The sequence below is a fragment of the Apostichopus japonicus genome, chromosome 8, assembly GCF_037975245.1.
Source record: "Apostichopus japonicus isolate 1M-3 chromosome 8, ASM3797524v1, whole genome shotgun sequence".
Classification (NCBI taxonomy): Eukaryota; Metazoa; Echinodermata; class Holothuroidea; order Aspidochirotida; family Stichopodidae; genus Apostichopus; species Apostichopus japonicus.
The window spans coordinates 302816-320729 of NC_092568.1; the positions used below are offsets into that span (position 1 = coordinate 302816).

General features: G+C 36.6%; 1 protein-coding gene across 5 annotated transcripts in view; it reads right to left on the reverse strand.

Annotated features, from left to right (window-relative positions):
- Positions 1-284: 284 nt before the first annotated feature.
- Positions 285-17914, reverse strand: part of LOC139970630 (potassium channel subfamily K member 2-like) — a 65141-nt gene continuing 47511 nt past the window's right edge. For 3 of the 5 annotated variants that reach the window (XM_071976484.1, XM_071976483.1, XM_071976486.1), the window contains exons 2-5: positions 15827-15983; positions 13712-14030; positions 7052-7393; positions 1416-4611 (exon numbers count right to left, since the gene is read on the reverse strand). In XM_071976484.1, the coding sequence (XP_071832585.1) occupies positions 4190-4611; positions 7052-7393; positions 13712-14021 (1074 nt within the window). In that variant the 5' untranslated portion in view covers positions 14022-14030; positions 15827-15983 and the 3' untranslated portion in view covers positions 1416-4189. Of the gene's footprint in view, positions 634-1415; positions 4612-7051; positions 7394-13711; positions 14031-15822; positions 15984-17914 lie in introns of those variants that run through there. The other 2 variants (XM_071976487.1, XM_071976485.1) reach the window with 2 other exon arrangements.

Sequence of the window (17914 nt, forward strand, 5' to 3'; positions counted from 1 at the left end):
AAAATTACTAAAAATAGCAAATGGTTAAGCATTTCAGATTCTATCACATTTTGCGTAAAACCTTTGAAAAAAAAAAGTGTTCATATCTTAGCGCACAGAATGGTGATCACTTCACTGTTAAAGTGTCAAATCAATTTGTTTTTTTTTAGATGGAACAAACATACATCATTTGTGTGGCCTTATCGAACAGAAACAACAAAAAATTCTTGTTTGTGTAAAATTAGAGTGACACCTCACAACAACAACGTGTGACAATTTTTGGGCCAACTGTTTTTTTTTTAAAAAAACAAGAAAAGAGAGAAACGAATAAGTCTATAAATGAACGAACAGAAAAGAAAGATTGCATAAAGGTGAGTTAACCTTGAAAAAGACATACAATACATTTAATAGACAAAGTTAGTGCAAACTTCCCCCAAGAAAAGGACAATTAAAAGCTTGGACCGGACACAGGAATCAAATCAGCCATACGGCAAGCAGACATATCCCAAGCAATGACATCAACCTCTCACCCAAACAAAGGCTCATTGTTAAAAATGTAACACAGTACACGTACCACAATAGAAAACCAAAAAAATATATATAATTGTTACCAAAAAAGTAAAGAATAGAAAGATGGTCTCCCAGCTATTAAAACTGTGAAAACAAAAGACAGAAAATATTCATAAAAAGTTAAAAAATCCATCTGAATAAGTCAAATCTTTCAGGTAGTGACTAGTTACTACTATTATCACAATTTCAACAGGAATGAGTCATTTTACAAAATTAAAAAAAAAAAGAATTTGTGAGGAATAATGAGTTTAACATGATTCCATATTTAGCCAATAAAAGGAAAGAAAAACACACTTTTCACAGATATTTTGATACGAAAAGAAAAAAGCCAAACGAAATGATTTTAATGAGAATCTCTTGATGAACACTTTTCTACATAGTACGTAGTATTGGAGAGAATTTTGAAGACAGTTTGGAGATACATAAATTTATGATTTCCAAATATTTTCATTTGGTAGATTGCTGTCAATGAAAAAAAAATTCTAACTAAAATGCTCCTTTGTTGAAATTGTAGACCTTCCTACTAATTTGCATACAATGTGCTAGTATATTGTTATGCTAATCAATCAACAATCAGAGTACGTCAAAAGGTACCGTAAAACAATTTAAGTACATAAAGATATGATATCCGGAAATTGAAAATGTTGTCCATTGGCTGACAGGAACATTGAAAATAAAACCTCTGAATATTTCAATATATTTAAAGAATGTGGACAACTTAAATAAGTCATTTTCATACAGATATCATGAACTTTGAACCAAACTTTCATCAAATTTATTGCTGCATTTTCAGTTTACCGAGAACTAGACGACAAATTCAAGGAAAGGTAAAACTGAGTAACCGAGACAGCTTCTTTTTTTTGGGGCCTTCATCAAATGAACAAACACTATGAAATCATCATACAAAACCATTCAAAACACTCCCAACTTTTTCTGCACTAAAAATCTTTACCACATTTTGCATTAGTAATATCCAGAATGAAAATTTCAAAAAGGTTTCAATTTAATAAATTTAATTTATAGTTTTAATTTTTTTTTTTTAAATGAAACTTGACCGAGTCAAGCTAAAAAAAAAAATCCATTGACAAGGGATATTTGGTATGAACTGGTATAAAAAGTTTTTTTTTAAATTTATTTATTTATTTTTATGTATTTTATTTTATTTTCCAACAAAAATAACAGCCTAAACCTAATAATATAAAAAGATGGACCTCTTACGGCAGACAGATAACCTCTTCCGAATCCCCATTGCATCTAAATACGGTAATAAACAAAACCAGCCTCGCTAAAAAGAAAATGAAGTATCGCAGACCGAACGGTCTATTTGCTTTATATTCCCCCCCCCCCCTTTTTCAGCAGATTGTAGACAATATTTTAAAGGATTTTGATAAACAATTGATTAACAATGAATCTGGTGACTGTGCTGGGGAATGTGTATTTCATGTTGCCATAGTGACCTCTCATCATCAGGTTGAGCGTAGGTCATTGCAATCATTTCCTCAAAAGCAAACATGTTTTCTGCTTTTTGCTATTAAAGGGGGGGGGTGGGAAGGGTGGGGAACCTGTGATTAGTTCTGACTGGTGTTTTAATAGTAGGTTATTATTAAAGCAAATATGTAGAAAGTTTCTTTGCGATTGGGCTCAGAATAAATTATTGTGGACAGAAAAGACAGTAAACTTGGGAAGAACTACAAAACTTTAAGCTAAAGAAAATCTCAAGAGAACACAAAAGTCTAAGAGATGTCTGCTAAGTTAACACGATTGTCAAGAATTGGTAATCACCTACAGTGCAAATCTCCTATGGACCATCTATGCCCTAAGTTTGTTTGAATAAGATAAAATATCAATTCTGTAATTACTTAATTATTAATCATTTGTTTAAAATAAACAATTCCAGTTTCTTCAAAGCAAATCCCATTAATTTTTTTCAATGATTGGTCATGAACGATGTGAAAACACAGCTGCAAATCGCAAGTGGTTTTTTCTACTGTTGCACCTGGATGTCAACTGATAATGTCACAAAGTTGGTGGGCTGTGTCGGGCCACTACTTCAATTCATACAAGAAATGCATCATAGACTACTTGGAACTAATGCAATTCATTTGAAACAATTTTCAATTATTAATAACATTTGTCCGTTTCGTGTATACCCTCTGTTAAAAAGCAACAGTTAAAAAGAAATTGACATTATGACTAATATTCCAACCATGCCTGCTGTTTTCCCTGGTCTCAACTAGTATGGCACACTGGCAATATCATCAGCCTATCTACTGTAAACAATTAGACGTCTGCATCACATGCCAGTGCTTCCTTTAAAGTTAATGTTTCATTCAATTCCAAATTTAAATCACTATGATTTGGCTTCCCATTATTCAAGAATCAGTCCAAAGGTTACTGTAGTAAACATTGCACTGTAAAGCCCAAGAGTATTGCATATATTGGAGACCACTCTTCCTTTAAAAAAAATAAATACAAAATAATTCAAAAGAAAGTTGGGTATCCAGAGTAATATAGTATAGGTTAGCCTAACTTCATATAGAACAATTAAACCTGCATTGTTACCAGAAGGGGAATTTGAATGGGGAGGGGGGGAGGGGATGGGGGTGAGACCACAGAGGGAGATACTACCTTATTCTGATCCTTCCCATTTGGAAAAGATGCTTCATCCTGCAAAGAAGGGGGTACCTTTGTGTCTTTGTATTGACAGGCCTTCAGCAAATAAATGGATGGTAATTGAATAAACTTTTCAAGTAAGCAGTCATCAATAGCTTCCTCTGCTATTAAAGTTAGAAGAGACTTTTCACTTACCTATCACAACCACCACAACCCCTCCCCCCCCCCTCCCCTCCTCCCAAACTCTCCCACTTCCTTCCTAATACTGTACTATTTTCCTAAAAAATTTCAATAAAGTAGAAAAGTCGTAAACTTTTGATGCCTCACTTAAAGTAGTTCAGACCACAGTACAAAAGTCAGTGAAAATAAAAATAAAAAACCTACCAAAAACAAACCCCATCAAAGAGAAGTGCAAACCAGGGATGATTTTAAAATAAAAAGAGATATGCTACAGTACCTACATTTACAGGTAAAATGATGAAATGGAAGGGTGGGGGAAAAGTATTAATATTAAATATTTTAAAAGTTACAACAGGTGAAAGCCAACTAACATTTGAGTTACTTTTAAAAATTGTTGAGTTAAAAATTGCCAAAAAACATTTTCGTTTTCCAAATTTTCGATGGTGATTTCAAGACAGGTAGGCAATTTGAGTTTGAAGAAGACTAGAGAAAAAAATAAGAAAAAACAAAGAAAACTTCTATCAAATTTGATCCACACGCCTTTGAAAATAGGAAAAGCCTGCACACATCATGGTCATACTAAACCTACTTACTGTACAACTATCAACATTCTCAAAATACTCAAATGTCTTTTTGACTCCAGGGGCCTTTATGGCATACATTAGCACTGCCACTTGATATACACAACACTATCTGCATAATTAAATGCAAAAATTAAGTCCATATAACATCACTGGCCACATTTTATTAAATATTGTTTCCCCCAAGCACTCATACTCACACACTCTTTGCTAATACCCTACGGGGATTTGATCCCACCTCTTTAAAGTCCCGAGCTACTCTCCTGTCAGACTTCAGCGGGTGCTATACCGTTCCCATCTTTATCTAGACTATCTGGCATTTTCACGTGATCTTTCCCGTTTAACTCTTTCTCGTTGCCAGTTACCTTTTCTCCGGCATCCAGCGGCGTCTCCTCCACGTTACCGTCCCGGTCCTCCTCTTCCACTCTGTCTTCGTCGCCGTGGTAACCCGCTTCCACGCCCTTGATCCCCTTCTTGTCTGACGAACCTAGCCGGGTGAGTTGTTTCCCCGTGAGGTTTTTCAGCTGCTTTAGCCGTTGTTTCTGTTCCTCGCGTAGTTTGCCGGCGTAGTCCGTCATGAGATCCGAGAGCAGACTGATTATCAGAGCTAAGAAACTCATCCCGACTATGATCCAAACATAACACGCCCACTTGTAGAACTCGGTGTAACCTTTGTCCGAGCGTTGCCCTGTAGGGAGCAAGTACGAGAGGATATGAGCTACAAGTTTGCTTAGAGTTAGTACTGTACCTTGGCAAATATACATTCACAAATATACATTCCTGGCTCCCGCTCCCTCAACCCCCCCCTCCCCTTTGACTTGTTCTTTCCACCCCTTTCCCACAGGAACAACAGACCAGCAAACCAAACGGGGTAGTGATTCCTTGCCACATTTCATACAAGTTCCGTGTTTACAAAGTTTTCAGACTCAAATGAGCTTCGACTTCTACAAACCCAGAGTGCCAGTTGGCTTAGTAAATTCTTGCCATGTATGTATTTTGCATTAGAAATTAAAACAGAAAGTTCAGAAACCAAGGTTTTCAGGCGTTGACCATTACTGACTGACTTCAAGTAATCAGCAAAGTTCTTACACATTGACAATATGAAGAGAACAACAAAGTGAAAGGAAAGTATTTCAAATCCCAGTGGCACTATGACATCAAAGATTTAGGTAAATGAAAGCTGCCCCCAAAATACAACCTTTTCAACTAGGATAGGGTATCGCCCAAAAAGGGTTGTTTGGGGGGGGGGGTCGTTCTTCACTTCTGTCTGTATATAAATTGTACCAATGATGGCTGGATTTGTATCTCCTTTAAGATGCAAGTACCTCTCTCCATGCCTCTTCCCTGTCTGGAAAACATTACAATTTTAATGGTTTCCCTTGTCATTCCCTCAATTCTCATTATTCCCCTCTAAAACTAAGAGTACGACAAATGTCTCTCTGAGACAAACAGTTTCTATATTCATTTTTTATTTTTGCGCCTTAGGATACATAACATTATACTCTGCATTTTTTATCCAATGAAGTCAAGTACTAACGATCTTCCCAAGTAGAAACGATAGTTGCAATAAACAGAAAGAAAACAAAAGTATCGTGAAAAAATGGGCGATTTTCAACGATGAGTCCATAACGACACAGACAGTAAAGTCAATATTCCTAAATGAAATTTGCATATCTTAGACTTGCACACAGCTGTTTCGAATAAAGACCCAACGTAAAACCAACATGAGATTCACCCCGGCAGACATTTCCTAATGTTTAAGCTAGCCTGGGCATTATATCTTACAGACAATTTAAAGACAATATTACTGCTTTGGAATTAATAAACAAAACATATCACAGCAAAATATGAGTTGTTTTTAATTTGAGGAATGGGGATCCACTCTGACACCTGCAAACTGCATTAAACTCCATACTATTGCTGGTATTCTCATATTTGTTTAACTGTAAATAAACTAATTTGACCATGAAGTGAACTGTAATGAAGAAATATCTTCGTTTAATTTGCAAATATGGTTATAACATCCAACCAGACGACTTAAAGGTATGTCAAAGGACGAGATGTATAAATACAGAGCTGGCGAATAACTCACAGCTTCAAAGATATATATATATATTACAGTTTGTTTAAATTCACTTAATAAGTTGGATGAGTGTATTGTGTGCAATGTCCTCTTTGCATCAGTGCAACATAATGACAAACAAAGAGTTTAATGTTGTCCATCAATAGTGTGTTTGATATATTTTGTTAAGATTTGGATCTCCTTTAATGTCTCTTGGAGTGTTGTACAAGTATATACTTACAAAATATGAACCGTCTAAACTGGAGTTCTCATTTGCATTTTTCTGAATTACAACACACATCAGGTTTTACTATACAGGCTTGTTGAGAGCAGCTCGATCCTAATTGCTAATTTACAAGCAGTAGTACAGAGGTTACGCTAGCAACAGAAAATCTTGCCATGTCTTAGACTGTTAACCGACTTATCTTGTGTTTTCTTGCAGAAAATTGTCTGTGCCTTATTTTCTTTTGCCTTCTGGCAAATGGCAAAATCAGAGAATGGTTTTATATCCAGTATCTCATTGCAAAAATACTATGCAATAAGGGGCGATTTGCTAAGCAAGTATTAAGATGTATATAGAAAGTTTTTTTTTTAAAAACAGGAAACAAAGCATATAATAAGAGACAAAATCCAGAGCAATTAAAACTGCTACAAAAATAATTTGAACACTTAATTATTCCCTGAAAATCCAGTGGCTTTTTGACCAGGTAATAGCACAATATTTTGAGGCCTGCTGCTCATTTGCGAATACGTCATTTGCGAACACAAAGAGGCATCTCCTACCACCCCTCTCACATACTTTTACACACGCTAGACTATGGATTCAATTATTATCGTGGATAGACCCAATAATTCTTTAGAAAGAAAGTAAGCACAATTTACACGTAGTCTAAAATGTCTACTGCTTGCGTATCATTTCCGAAACGATCGACACCTTCCCATCAAACTATAAAATCCTTGTGTGTTGATGGTCTGCAAAATTGTTGTCATAAAAATTGGTCAAACATCACTTATAATATTGGCTTTTAGACCACAGGACGATCACTAAAGTAAAGGTTGCTCTTACCGATCACGTAATCTCCGAAGCCGATCGTAGTTAACGTTATAAAGCAAAAGTACCACGATTCACTGATCTTCCATCCTTCCACATGCATGAATATAATGGAGGGTATTGTAATGAAGAAGATGGCTCCAATTACCAAGAGAATCGATATGTAGGTCAGACGGAGGAGGGTAGGGTAGCCGCACGTCACCCTGTCGTAGAACATGGCCTCTAGTTTCTTGGCTAGAATGCCCAGCTTTTCACCGATTCCCGTCAGGAGGAAACCGCACAGCGGGATGCCGATGAGAGCGTAGATGATGCAGAAATTGCGACCCATCTGCGTCGACGGTGCATTGTTTCCAAAACCTGTCGGGAGAAACGAAACAGAATGGATCGGTACTCACGAAGAATGTTCAGCTCTATCTTATGGTTTCTGATAGAAAGTACAAGTTAATTGATGAAAAAGTAATAATATGCATCTCAAGTTTAGCTTAAAAGTGAAGAAGTTAACTTACAATAAACCAGCTATGACAGTGAAAGGGCTCAAATTAGGGATGGATAGGGAGGGGGAGGGAGGGGGGCAGGCATTAGTTTAGGGGCAAATAAGTTAGAAATTGCCTTGGACTATCAATTTTTCAGCTTTCAAAAGGGCATCAATGTTTTTTTTTATAAATAAAGTGAGAGAAAACATTCTGAAAACAGAAACTATCACTTTTTGCTTCCACGTTTTCGATCCAGTATATTGGCCGATGTCTGGTCAATAATTTCCATCATCGAGATCATTATGAGAAATCAAAATTAAATTAACCACTACTTTTTTGTCTGTGAGGCATTGCCATCATTTCCCTACTAGAATGCTTTGGACAAGCACTTTCAGCACTGTAATTGTGTCTGATTTTTTGTGTCTTCGGTTTTTTTCTCTCCCATTGGGTCCTTGATTGTCCCTGATCCTGGTCCTTTTATTCAACAAAATAAACTAAACTACAACATACAGTTACATTTTCCCTTCTGATGAGCTAGGCCAAATTAAAATCACCACAAGGACGTGATTTAGTTGTAACATCAGATACGCACGAGAGATCAGTATTAAGATAGTCGCTCAATGATCCCCATGTTTCCTCATTAATATTCATAGGAGATGTTCTTCTTTGTGAAGGCTTTATCTGCAAAACAATCTGTAATCTTCTGTTCATTCAAAATGCATTTTCCATCGGTTATGCTCTTAACTTTATGGATAACTGTGAAGTCTATGATAATTTGGTACAGTAAAAGGTAGATTTTTGTGTACACCGCACAGCTGGGAGGAGAAACACCCAGGGTTGTGATTGGATGATTATGATGTAATCAACTATACAGTATATACATATTCATAGATGCGATGTTAATCCGGCTCTGCAATGCCGGTATGTAGCATATACTATAACTGATCACGATACTGAATGGAACATTTCTACTTGACCACATAACCATGAAAATTCCATCTCTCTGATTCAATCAATGATCTATTTCTAGCAGATTGATTTGCGCCTAAGCCCTTCATGGGCTATTAGGTACATGGAAATTGAATCTTCAATCCGAACTAAACCACAAGCATCTAGCAGATTGTCTTGGTCATTAATTCCATCAGATTAACATAATCTTCAAAGCTGCATGACTGAGTCAAATATAGTTGGAGCAATAATCTGAGATATTTTAATTTTAAAGCGTATAGTGTATAGCTTTGATCTTCAAGCAGAGAAGAGAGATTTAAAGTTTATTCATCTTTCTGACTAGTGACTAGTCCATGAAAGACATACCTTAGAAACAATAAATGTGATGTACTTCCGTAAGCTACTGCATCAATAACAAAAACAGGTCTCTTCTTGATTGGCATCCATTTGATACTTGATACTTAAAAAGTAGTTCTGAAAGTTGCTTATATACTTTTAGCTCAAATTTCCATGGGAAAAAAGGTTATCTGCTTTTCACAAGACAACATTTTGCATGAAGCATGGAATCTCAACAGTTCAGCCATGGTACACTGTAAAATAGAAACATTGCAAGGCTCTGCATGGTTGCTCTAAAATCATATTTTTCCCGCCTAAATTAGTGTAGTCTGCTGGCATTTTCAGCCTTATCATTTAACAATAAGAAACATCAGTTTTTCTACATATATATATATATATACAAATTAAGCTACAAAAGACCTGCTCTCATATGTCGTAGGGTCTAGCGTTAAGAGTGAAAATTTGCCCTGAAAAACGGAGGTGTAGACGATATATATGAAGACTCACACATCTGTTAATTACTGAAACTAATTAACATACTGTACGAACAGCATACTGTTTAATAATGTGCTCTGGTATGTAAGTGTATAATAATGTGTTCAAGTATGTAACGCATCAGTGGAAGATACACAAGTAGCGTAACAAAAAGACCTGCTTTCTTTTTACGTCTTTTTTTAGTACAAAACAAGACAGAACTGCACGATCCTATACGTTAATCTCCCAGCATCGTCGCCATCGCCAAGGTTTAACTAATCGCCTGAAACATTGACAAAAAAATTTCATTCAACAGTCAAGGCCACTCTGACTTCATCCATCATCACTGAGGAAAGAAAATTATTGTTGACTTTACTCCTCTGGAGCCGTCTGTGTCATTCTACATTTTTACAAGGTCCGTTGACCGACTCTAAGCCGATCCAGACCTGTTTTTATACTAAGATTGATCTCTTTAGTTTATGTCAGACAGTGATCAATTTTCAGCGATGGGGGAGGGGGTGGGGGAGGGGGTGGAAGGAGGTGTTTGTAGACCTTTCATCATTCTTGACAGGCAGCTTCCCCAACATGTTGACTCAGAGCAAGATGAAGAGCAAACAGAGAAAAAGGAAGGAAGAAGTAGAAGAAGAAGCAAAAAAGGGATAATTCTGTTACAGGTTTTTTTCACGGAAGGGGAAAATGAAATGGGTTGTTTCTTACTAGCAATGAATGATTACGGTTGTCAATGAGTAACCAGGGAGTAAACCATTCTGAATCACAACAACTGAGGACTTGAGTAATATTAAAGCATACATAATACAGAGTACTGTAGATGGGTATAAACAAATGAATTTTGTCAAATTTTTACAGAGATTTCTTTTGAGTATGGATGATGGCAACTACTGGACATCAATTGGTTTGACATGGTTTTAATACTGAGTGGGTTAGATAGTGATTTGATTTGGCTTTCTTTTGACATCATCATCATCATCCACTATGTAAATTAATTGTTACCTAGAATCAGACTACACTCTTTAGTACACTACAGATGAATCTGATGAGGTTTTGTTGGAGCATATAAAAATTAAGATTGTATACTCGATTAAATAGAAGTAGCTTTTAAAATGTGAAGAAATATACCTGTGAAACTACTGTCAAATTCCGATTGTCTAAAATGAAAACTAGCCAAAATATATTGATCTCTATAATTTATTTTTCTAAAAATAAAATCATTGATATAATGCAATTTGTTTGTATTTTTAGATATGAAAGTGATGTAGAGTGCAAGAAAACATCTCTGGAGAGTAATGGAGCATCTTGCCTCTTAGATAACTTTCATATTTTATAGTACTTCATTCACAGTAAGAGAATTATCAAAAACTAAAAGCATATTGAACATTTTTCAGTCATCATCGTCTTTGATTTCATTATTTGAAACGAACGAACCTGACGATTGAAGATAAAATATCTACATTTTCATCTCATCAAGGAATTTTCTAAACCAATCACGGTAAACAACTGTTTACCTTCAAAATCCACTCAAAATTAAACCTACTGCTTTAAGAAGGTACATGGTCTAGACATCAACTTAAATGGTTCAGGAAGAACCTTTACATAATTACTTAATACTAAACTGTCTATATAGTCAACTGGAAATAAATTCTACAAGAACTTTTTCTTTCTTTAATATTTGGTCAGGAAGTAGCAGTGAAAACCTACATTAATATTGTACAGCCTCAATGTAGTATTTACCATGCGATACAGTACAACGAAACCTACGCAATACACTCCCAACTTCCAAGAATAAACTTCCAACATTTGGTAATGTAAAGCACTAGTGTACTTGTTTGGTTTTCAGTAAGGTGTGATAGTTGTATCTAAATATTGTACACATTCTAAGAGTAGAATCCCTCTGGGAAGGTTCTGTTGATATTCTTGTTATCTTTTTGTTGTTGGCAAACACAGCTCTTTCAACAATTGAGTCGATGCCATTACTAGTCATCTATGTACATCTCCGTAAACAGCTCTATCACATAGAATTCAAGGCCAACAAACAACGCATGAAATCCTCAACATTTGTGTGATGCATTGTGGCGAGGTGGCTGTATTTATAAAGCCATTGTGAAATTTTGTCTGTCTGGATGGATGGAAGGTCAATGAAAGTAAGAAGCCAGTGTAAATAACATTCTGACCTTGTAAATGTTCCAACAGACATTACGCATCGATAGACAATATAATCAACATCTCCTTTTATAATCCGAATTTCCTCCCTACTGTACCTCGGGAGGCAGATATTGCATTAAACTGGTTCTTTCGTTTCGAAAAAAAAAGGATATTATTGTCACATGCACACGAAAGACGTTAAACTGTGTCAAGCATTTTATTTAATTTAGCGATCCATTCCTAAGATACGGATCCTAGATACGGATCGCTAAATTAAATAAAATGCTCGACACAATTTAATGTCTTTGTGTACATGTGACAATAATATCCTTTAAACACTTGAGTGTTACCCAGAACGAGAAGCGTTAGAAACGATTAGAGTTTCGACACACAGCTGGCCAAAATAGTGCATGAACGGATTAAAATTGTAATAATAATAATAATCAGCAGCAGTTATTTTTACGATGCTTAAGCGACCACAAATGTGGGAGAAACCCGCAAGGGCTTATGGAATACAACTTACACGTCGGGTGGCTTCCAATTCAACAATTTTAACTCAAATTTGGAATCTTTTCAATTTTAGAAAGTCATTTCAGATGGGAAAACCGTAGATTGCTCTTGCTCTTGTAGTTTCTTCATGCAGTCATTCCATGAACTAATCAATGTCTCATAAAGGTCACTCAAAGAATGACTATTGTCGCTTCCAGAAATCAATTTCTTGATGAAGAGTGATGAATACTGACATTGAGAAGTTCTTAATGAAGACATCGATTCTAAACCTGTTAATCAGTCGATTTATGCTGGACGGTAGTACTGTTTACATGTATACACGAATGTCATGCATGAAAATGACTTATGTAAGTCTAAATTACTCATGTCTCAACCAAATACACTGACACCTACATTATCGGGTGCTTATGAACAGTACAGGGCTCACTCTAGGCTGAATTGTAACAATTTACCTCAAATATGACAAATAGTGGGGGCTTGATCTAAAGATTTGATTGTGTAATGACTAGCTACCAGGCCTCGACAATTTTTTTTAAAACTACTCGCCAACTGGCGACTGAGTCTAAAATTCTACTCGCCAAAACGTTAAGTTTACTCGCCATATTTTCCCGCTAATTGTTTGTGCGATATAAGCCTAGGTAGTATGGCCTAATTTAGGATATCGCCGTATAGTGTTACTGTTAGTTGTTTACAGCAAAAACGATCTTTAGTGGTTCGTCAAAAGTGTTTAAAACATGTTGATATATTTGAAAGTTTCGTCTTTTCTTGCTGGCCATAATAAGGGTCAACAATTTGGTAACAGAACTGAAAGTTTGTCGACAAAAGCCGAAGCTATGCCTCATCTGTCTTACCTCCATGATATTACAGACTGGTGAATTGGGATATAATGTTTTAGTTATTGACATGTCAGGTAGGCCTTATCGCGCGATTGCGGTTAACCTACTGACAGCACTGTTTTCATTTGTACTGATCGTACACACAAGGTACCCCTGTTTGAGTTGTCGTTACGCATTTATTTAAGTCTGTTGTTTTACGTTTTGGTTACACCTATCGTGCATCATTTAGTTTCAGCGATAAGTATCAAATTAGTTTCGAGCTGGTACGTGAACAGAGCTGTTCATTAGGACCTACTTGTAACAGTGCACTTTATAATACTACTGTTACGTGTAACATTAGGCAATAGGCCTTTGTTGATTGGCTCACAAGTTAATAATTAATTTTAAACCTTGCATACAGGTCCAAATGTGGCAACCTACAACACACCAGCAAAATCATCAAAAAGACACCATGACGAAAACTTTTAAATTTTTTCGTAGGCACTGAGGGTACATTTTCCTCTTCAATCCTAAAGGACAACGAGAAACATCAAAAATAGAAATTTCATGTACCCTAGCTGTTATCATCACACATAAGGATTTTTTTATATTTTTTCTGACACCTTACAAGCTAGCGATTAACAAACCAGCAATAATAATACTTTATTATTGACCAAATTATCGAGAAAAGGTAGGTATTTTCTGCATTTTGAGCAACTTGTTTTGTTTTGGGAGTTTTCTTTTGGAAGGGGCACAGTATAGCATTTTTCTGAAAGAATAAAGGGAACAAACGGCAAATCCCATCGGTTTTGTACAAACCCCGAAGAAGCAGTCAACTGTTTCGCCTCTTTATCTAACGTTTTTCCATAATGTGCTAAATCATGCTCAGGCTGTACACTGAACCTCTTTATCGGACAACCCTCGTCTTTTGCTTTTCATATCAAAACTGAAATTCTTACCGATGGTGGTGACGACCGTCCCGGAGAAGAAGAAAGCGCTGTTGATGTCCCAGTTGGTCGGACTGGTCTCATTCATATTCAGGAAGTTTACTCCCGCCGCGGTTATTTTCAGCAGGTTGGTTACGATGGTTTCGATTTGATCGTCAGTCAACATGTCCGTCAGGTTAGCCATCAGCTCCACCCGCATCTCTTTCGCCTCTTCCATCTTGGCTAGTTCATTCGGGGATTCGATGAAATGAAACAGCACCGCCCCCAGCAGGAGGTAGATGATGAAGATGAATGAGATGATCCCTACCGTTTTGCCGTTCATGATGACGAGCTATCCAAGAAATGAATCGGGTGCGGAACGGCTGTCAAAATATTACCTTTCTAAGATATGCAGCTTATTAGGGAAGAAACAACATTCTTGTTACCAAAAGGATACTTGATGAGGTGTCCAGTGGCAATGTTCAAGATGATCAAAACTGACCTTTAAACACACCACATGGTTCACTTAAAAGCTAGTATGACACTGTGAAAACCGGACATGTGTCTCAACGGTTTATCCAAAGTCTACAGATTTGAACAGACAATGAACTCTAAACCAAAATATATTTTCAAGTACTTTGAGTGGCAGAATGAAAAGAGCCTTTGACCGGTAGCAACCAGTCTGCTGAAGGTGTACAGGGTTTCACTCTAGGCACAGTAGTGCAATAGTGCTGAGGTGGTGAGGAGACAGGTAGGTGAGGACACAAAGTTAATACATCTATACAGTATGAGAGGGTTTGGTTTGTTAATCACAAGTGTCTATCATTTAATTCTCATTAATAAAAATCAAATTAAGAAATTAAATAAAATCAATACAGAACCTCTGTAACGATGCAATAAATAAACTTTAAATCATCAACAAAGCACTAAAAAGGAAACTGGAGCCGATGTAAAAACTCTTAGCTGGAATTGCCTGCATGGACAGAGCTATTCAGAATCTTAGATTCGGAAGAGGCAACATCCTGAAGAGGTCGGCAGGTGTGGGGGGGGGGGGTGTTCTGGCTCAGTGCAAACAATGTTACCAATTGTTTAAAAACTAGGTAAACCGGAGTGGCATATATACAAAAGACTGGTCCGAGAGGAATTTAGGTGAATTATTTTGTTCAGCTATTAATTATATGAAGACAGAAATATATCTGAATTTCAAGTTCTTCTATCACACATCCACAGAGATTTACACTTGACAAGAGGGGTGGTGCACATGAGAGATTATCCTGATAAACTTAAGTTCTGTCGGTGGTGTGTCCAAGATGTTACCAACTAATTATTGCTAAAAGTGTAATGGAGACTATTGTGTGTCAGTGGTACTATCCTGGAGACAACTTAACGGCACTGTATCCTCTAGATATGTCTAGGCTTGTAGTATATAATGTTCAGTTAATTCAATAAAGAAACAGTTGCTACTAGTTTGCAATATATTATATTTGAAATTGTATTCTTCTTCTTTTTCTTTTATTCAAATGGTTCCTTCAAATATCTAAACTCATATTTTAAGTACATAGGAACCATTATATAAAATTTACTTCATTCAACTCTTAATGTGATCTGTTTCCACTCAGAATTGTACTTGGCCCTTCCACCCAAATAACACAATCTGCAAAAGTAACACCTCCCCCATCCCACCTCCCCGCCCCATCACACTGGAATACTTTTTGTTTCACAATCCCCAGCCTCATTCTTCCAAATCTGCATTTCTAATATAAAACTACAGATATTTGTGATTGAAGTTTTTCTGGACACAAGTGAATACTGTAGGTTTCAACAGATGGAAGGAAATATGGCCGGGTACCTTATAGGTCAAAATGTTGTAGGCTCACTATAAACAACCTACAATGATTTATTGTTTCATCAGAAACTACGGTAGGAATCATTTCCAAACCTTTTGTACAACTGTATGACCAACATAGTTAAAATTTAGACGCCCTGGTGTGATTTAAGCAGTGTAAAAGTCGTATTTTATGTTTTCCGGTAGTAACTTGAACACCAGCAGTGTTTGACTTTTGGTACCACCATAATATTATAAATACTAATAAACTGCAGTGAATTCAACATATAAAACTCAGCGTGAACACAGTCATCTATACCTACGTAATATACACAGGAGTTGGGCGTAGTCAAAAATCAGTCTGGAGGTCTACTGTTTCAAAAGCTGTAACCGTTGACGTGTGACTCAGGTATAGCAACAATTATCTCCTCGTACTTGCCTTTAAAGTGTCGACCAGCGATGGATGTTGTAAAATGTTATCTAGAAAGATACAATGTGAGAAATGATTTGAGGCACATGATAGGAATCGAGAGTATTCAGTTACAACATCGACTTGAAAGAACATAACAGTGATTAGGGTGTGTAAGCTAGTCTTAAAGATAAACGAATGAAGACTTATGTAATATACCTTTTAGAGGTTTGGTAGTTGCATCGAGACGACACTGCTGTGATGTATACACAAGGCAAACATCTCCATGAAGGATACGTAGATAGATCAATGTCAAACTGTCAATCATACCACCATGCAGTACATAGATGCTGCCCCCAAGTAAAAAATCCAGTTTAGCAAGAAAACAAAGATCGATGCTAATATCAGTTACAGTACCCCAAAACTGACAGGTTTAGGGTCGTTACGAATGATGTTACAGGGCGCAACCCAGAGAAAATCATATGTTGACAGAAAACATGGAAACTTTCAAGGAGACTCAGTCAACTGCTTGTACAGGTGAACAGGTCATGGAATCCTCCGATTTCAAACAACTCTCACTTAACGCCCCAAAATGTTATTTCGGATGGAATCCATACCAGCAAAAAACGTTGCTACAACGTGCTGGAGTGGTAGGATGAGGGGGCAGGGGCTTGTAGAGGGTCATTGGGGGGGGCACAGTGCAAGAATTTTTCTAGTTGTTATGGGCGAGGGAGTTTGGAGTGTGTATGTATTGGAGACAGCCAAGAGGGTAGTGAAGTGAATATCGAGGTCTGCACTGACCAAGGAGCAGCTTACACACCACTTTGACAGAAAAATTATAAGCAACAGACTGTGCTAACGAGACAATTGACACCTCTAGCCTGAGAAGTGACCGACAGATTCCTTACCGGCCAGAGTAAAGATTTGCCAGGTCTAGAAGGCTGGTGGGCTGTATAGTACCCAACTGTGTATGGCATGTACCTGCATGCAGTATTAGTGGCATTTCATGCAATGTTGCATCTAGAATGTGAGAGTGCAGAAAGTGTGATCAGACAGGTACTGTACTTGAGGACAAGTTTTCTATATTTCTTCAGAGATAATGAAAGTTTCTTTCCAGAGACTCAAAAGTCTCTGCTCAAATACTCTTAGTTACATTCTTCAGGTTGACTCAGGTAAACAATCTATATATCAGCAACTTCATCATTAAACAGAAACAAAACTAATTAACTCCTGAATTAAATATTTTAACTTAGGAAATCATGTTTAGAGGAACAGCATACATTTTTGAATGCTTGTACTTCATTACGTTGAGTTATGTGACCCACTTTTATTCACCCTGATACTAATCAGCATAATTTCTGGGAAATATATCTACAAAACTGTTCTCACAGTGTGCAGGTAATCTAATCTGCTAGCATGCAGTAAATGCATATATATATCACAGAACCAAGAGACCTACATCCCAGCAGCAATATGTCTGCTTTAACTTATCTCCATTTTGAGATTACTATCATAGTACTTTTACCCTTATTCTTGTGAAACTTAACAAAACAAAACAAAACAAGAAAAAGACTCAGGATATCTCTCTTGAGGTTCCATCTTCTGGGAAATGTAACACTCGAAAAGATTCATAGATGAGAGGAAATTAACTACCAGGGTAAAGGACAGATGGACTGTATTTGACACATTGCAATAAATTGTAATCTTTTGACGCTTTGCATTGTAAACTATTATTATCAAATACAAAATTTATAATAAAAATAAGCAAAGGAAAGAGCAATTGAGAAATTTGCTATGTTTAGTCATTTTATTCAAAGATATAAAACCTGGAATGAATTCAATGTTAATTTCTGGTTTCTTTTTGCCCCGCAGCCCTGAGTGAAATTGTCAAAGATTTTCTAGCAAACGGTGGAAGCCAGAATGGATCTGATTGACCAATCAGGAGCTATACTAGGTGTTTTGCTTCCTTTGATGTATACATGAAAGGTAGAAAATGTACTTC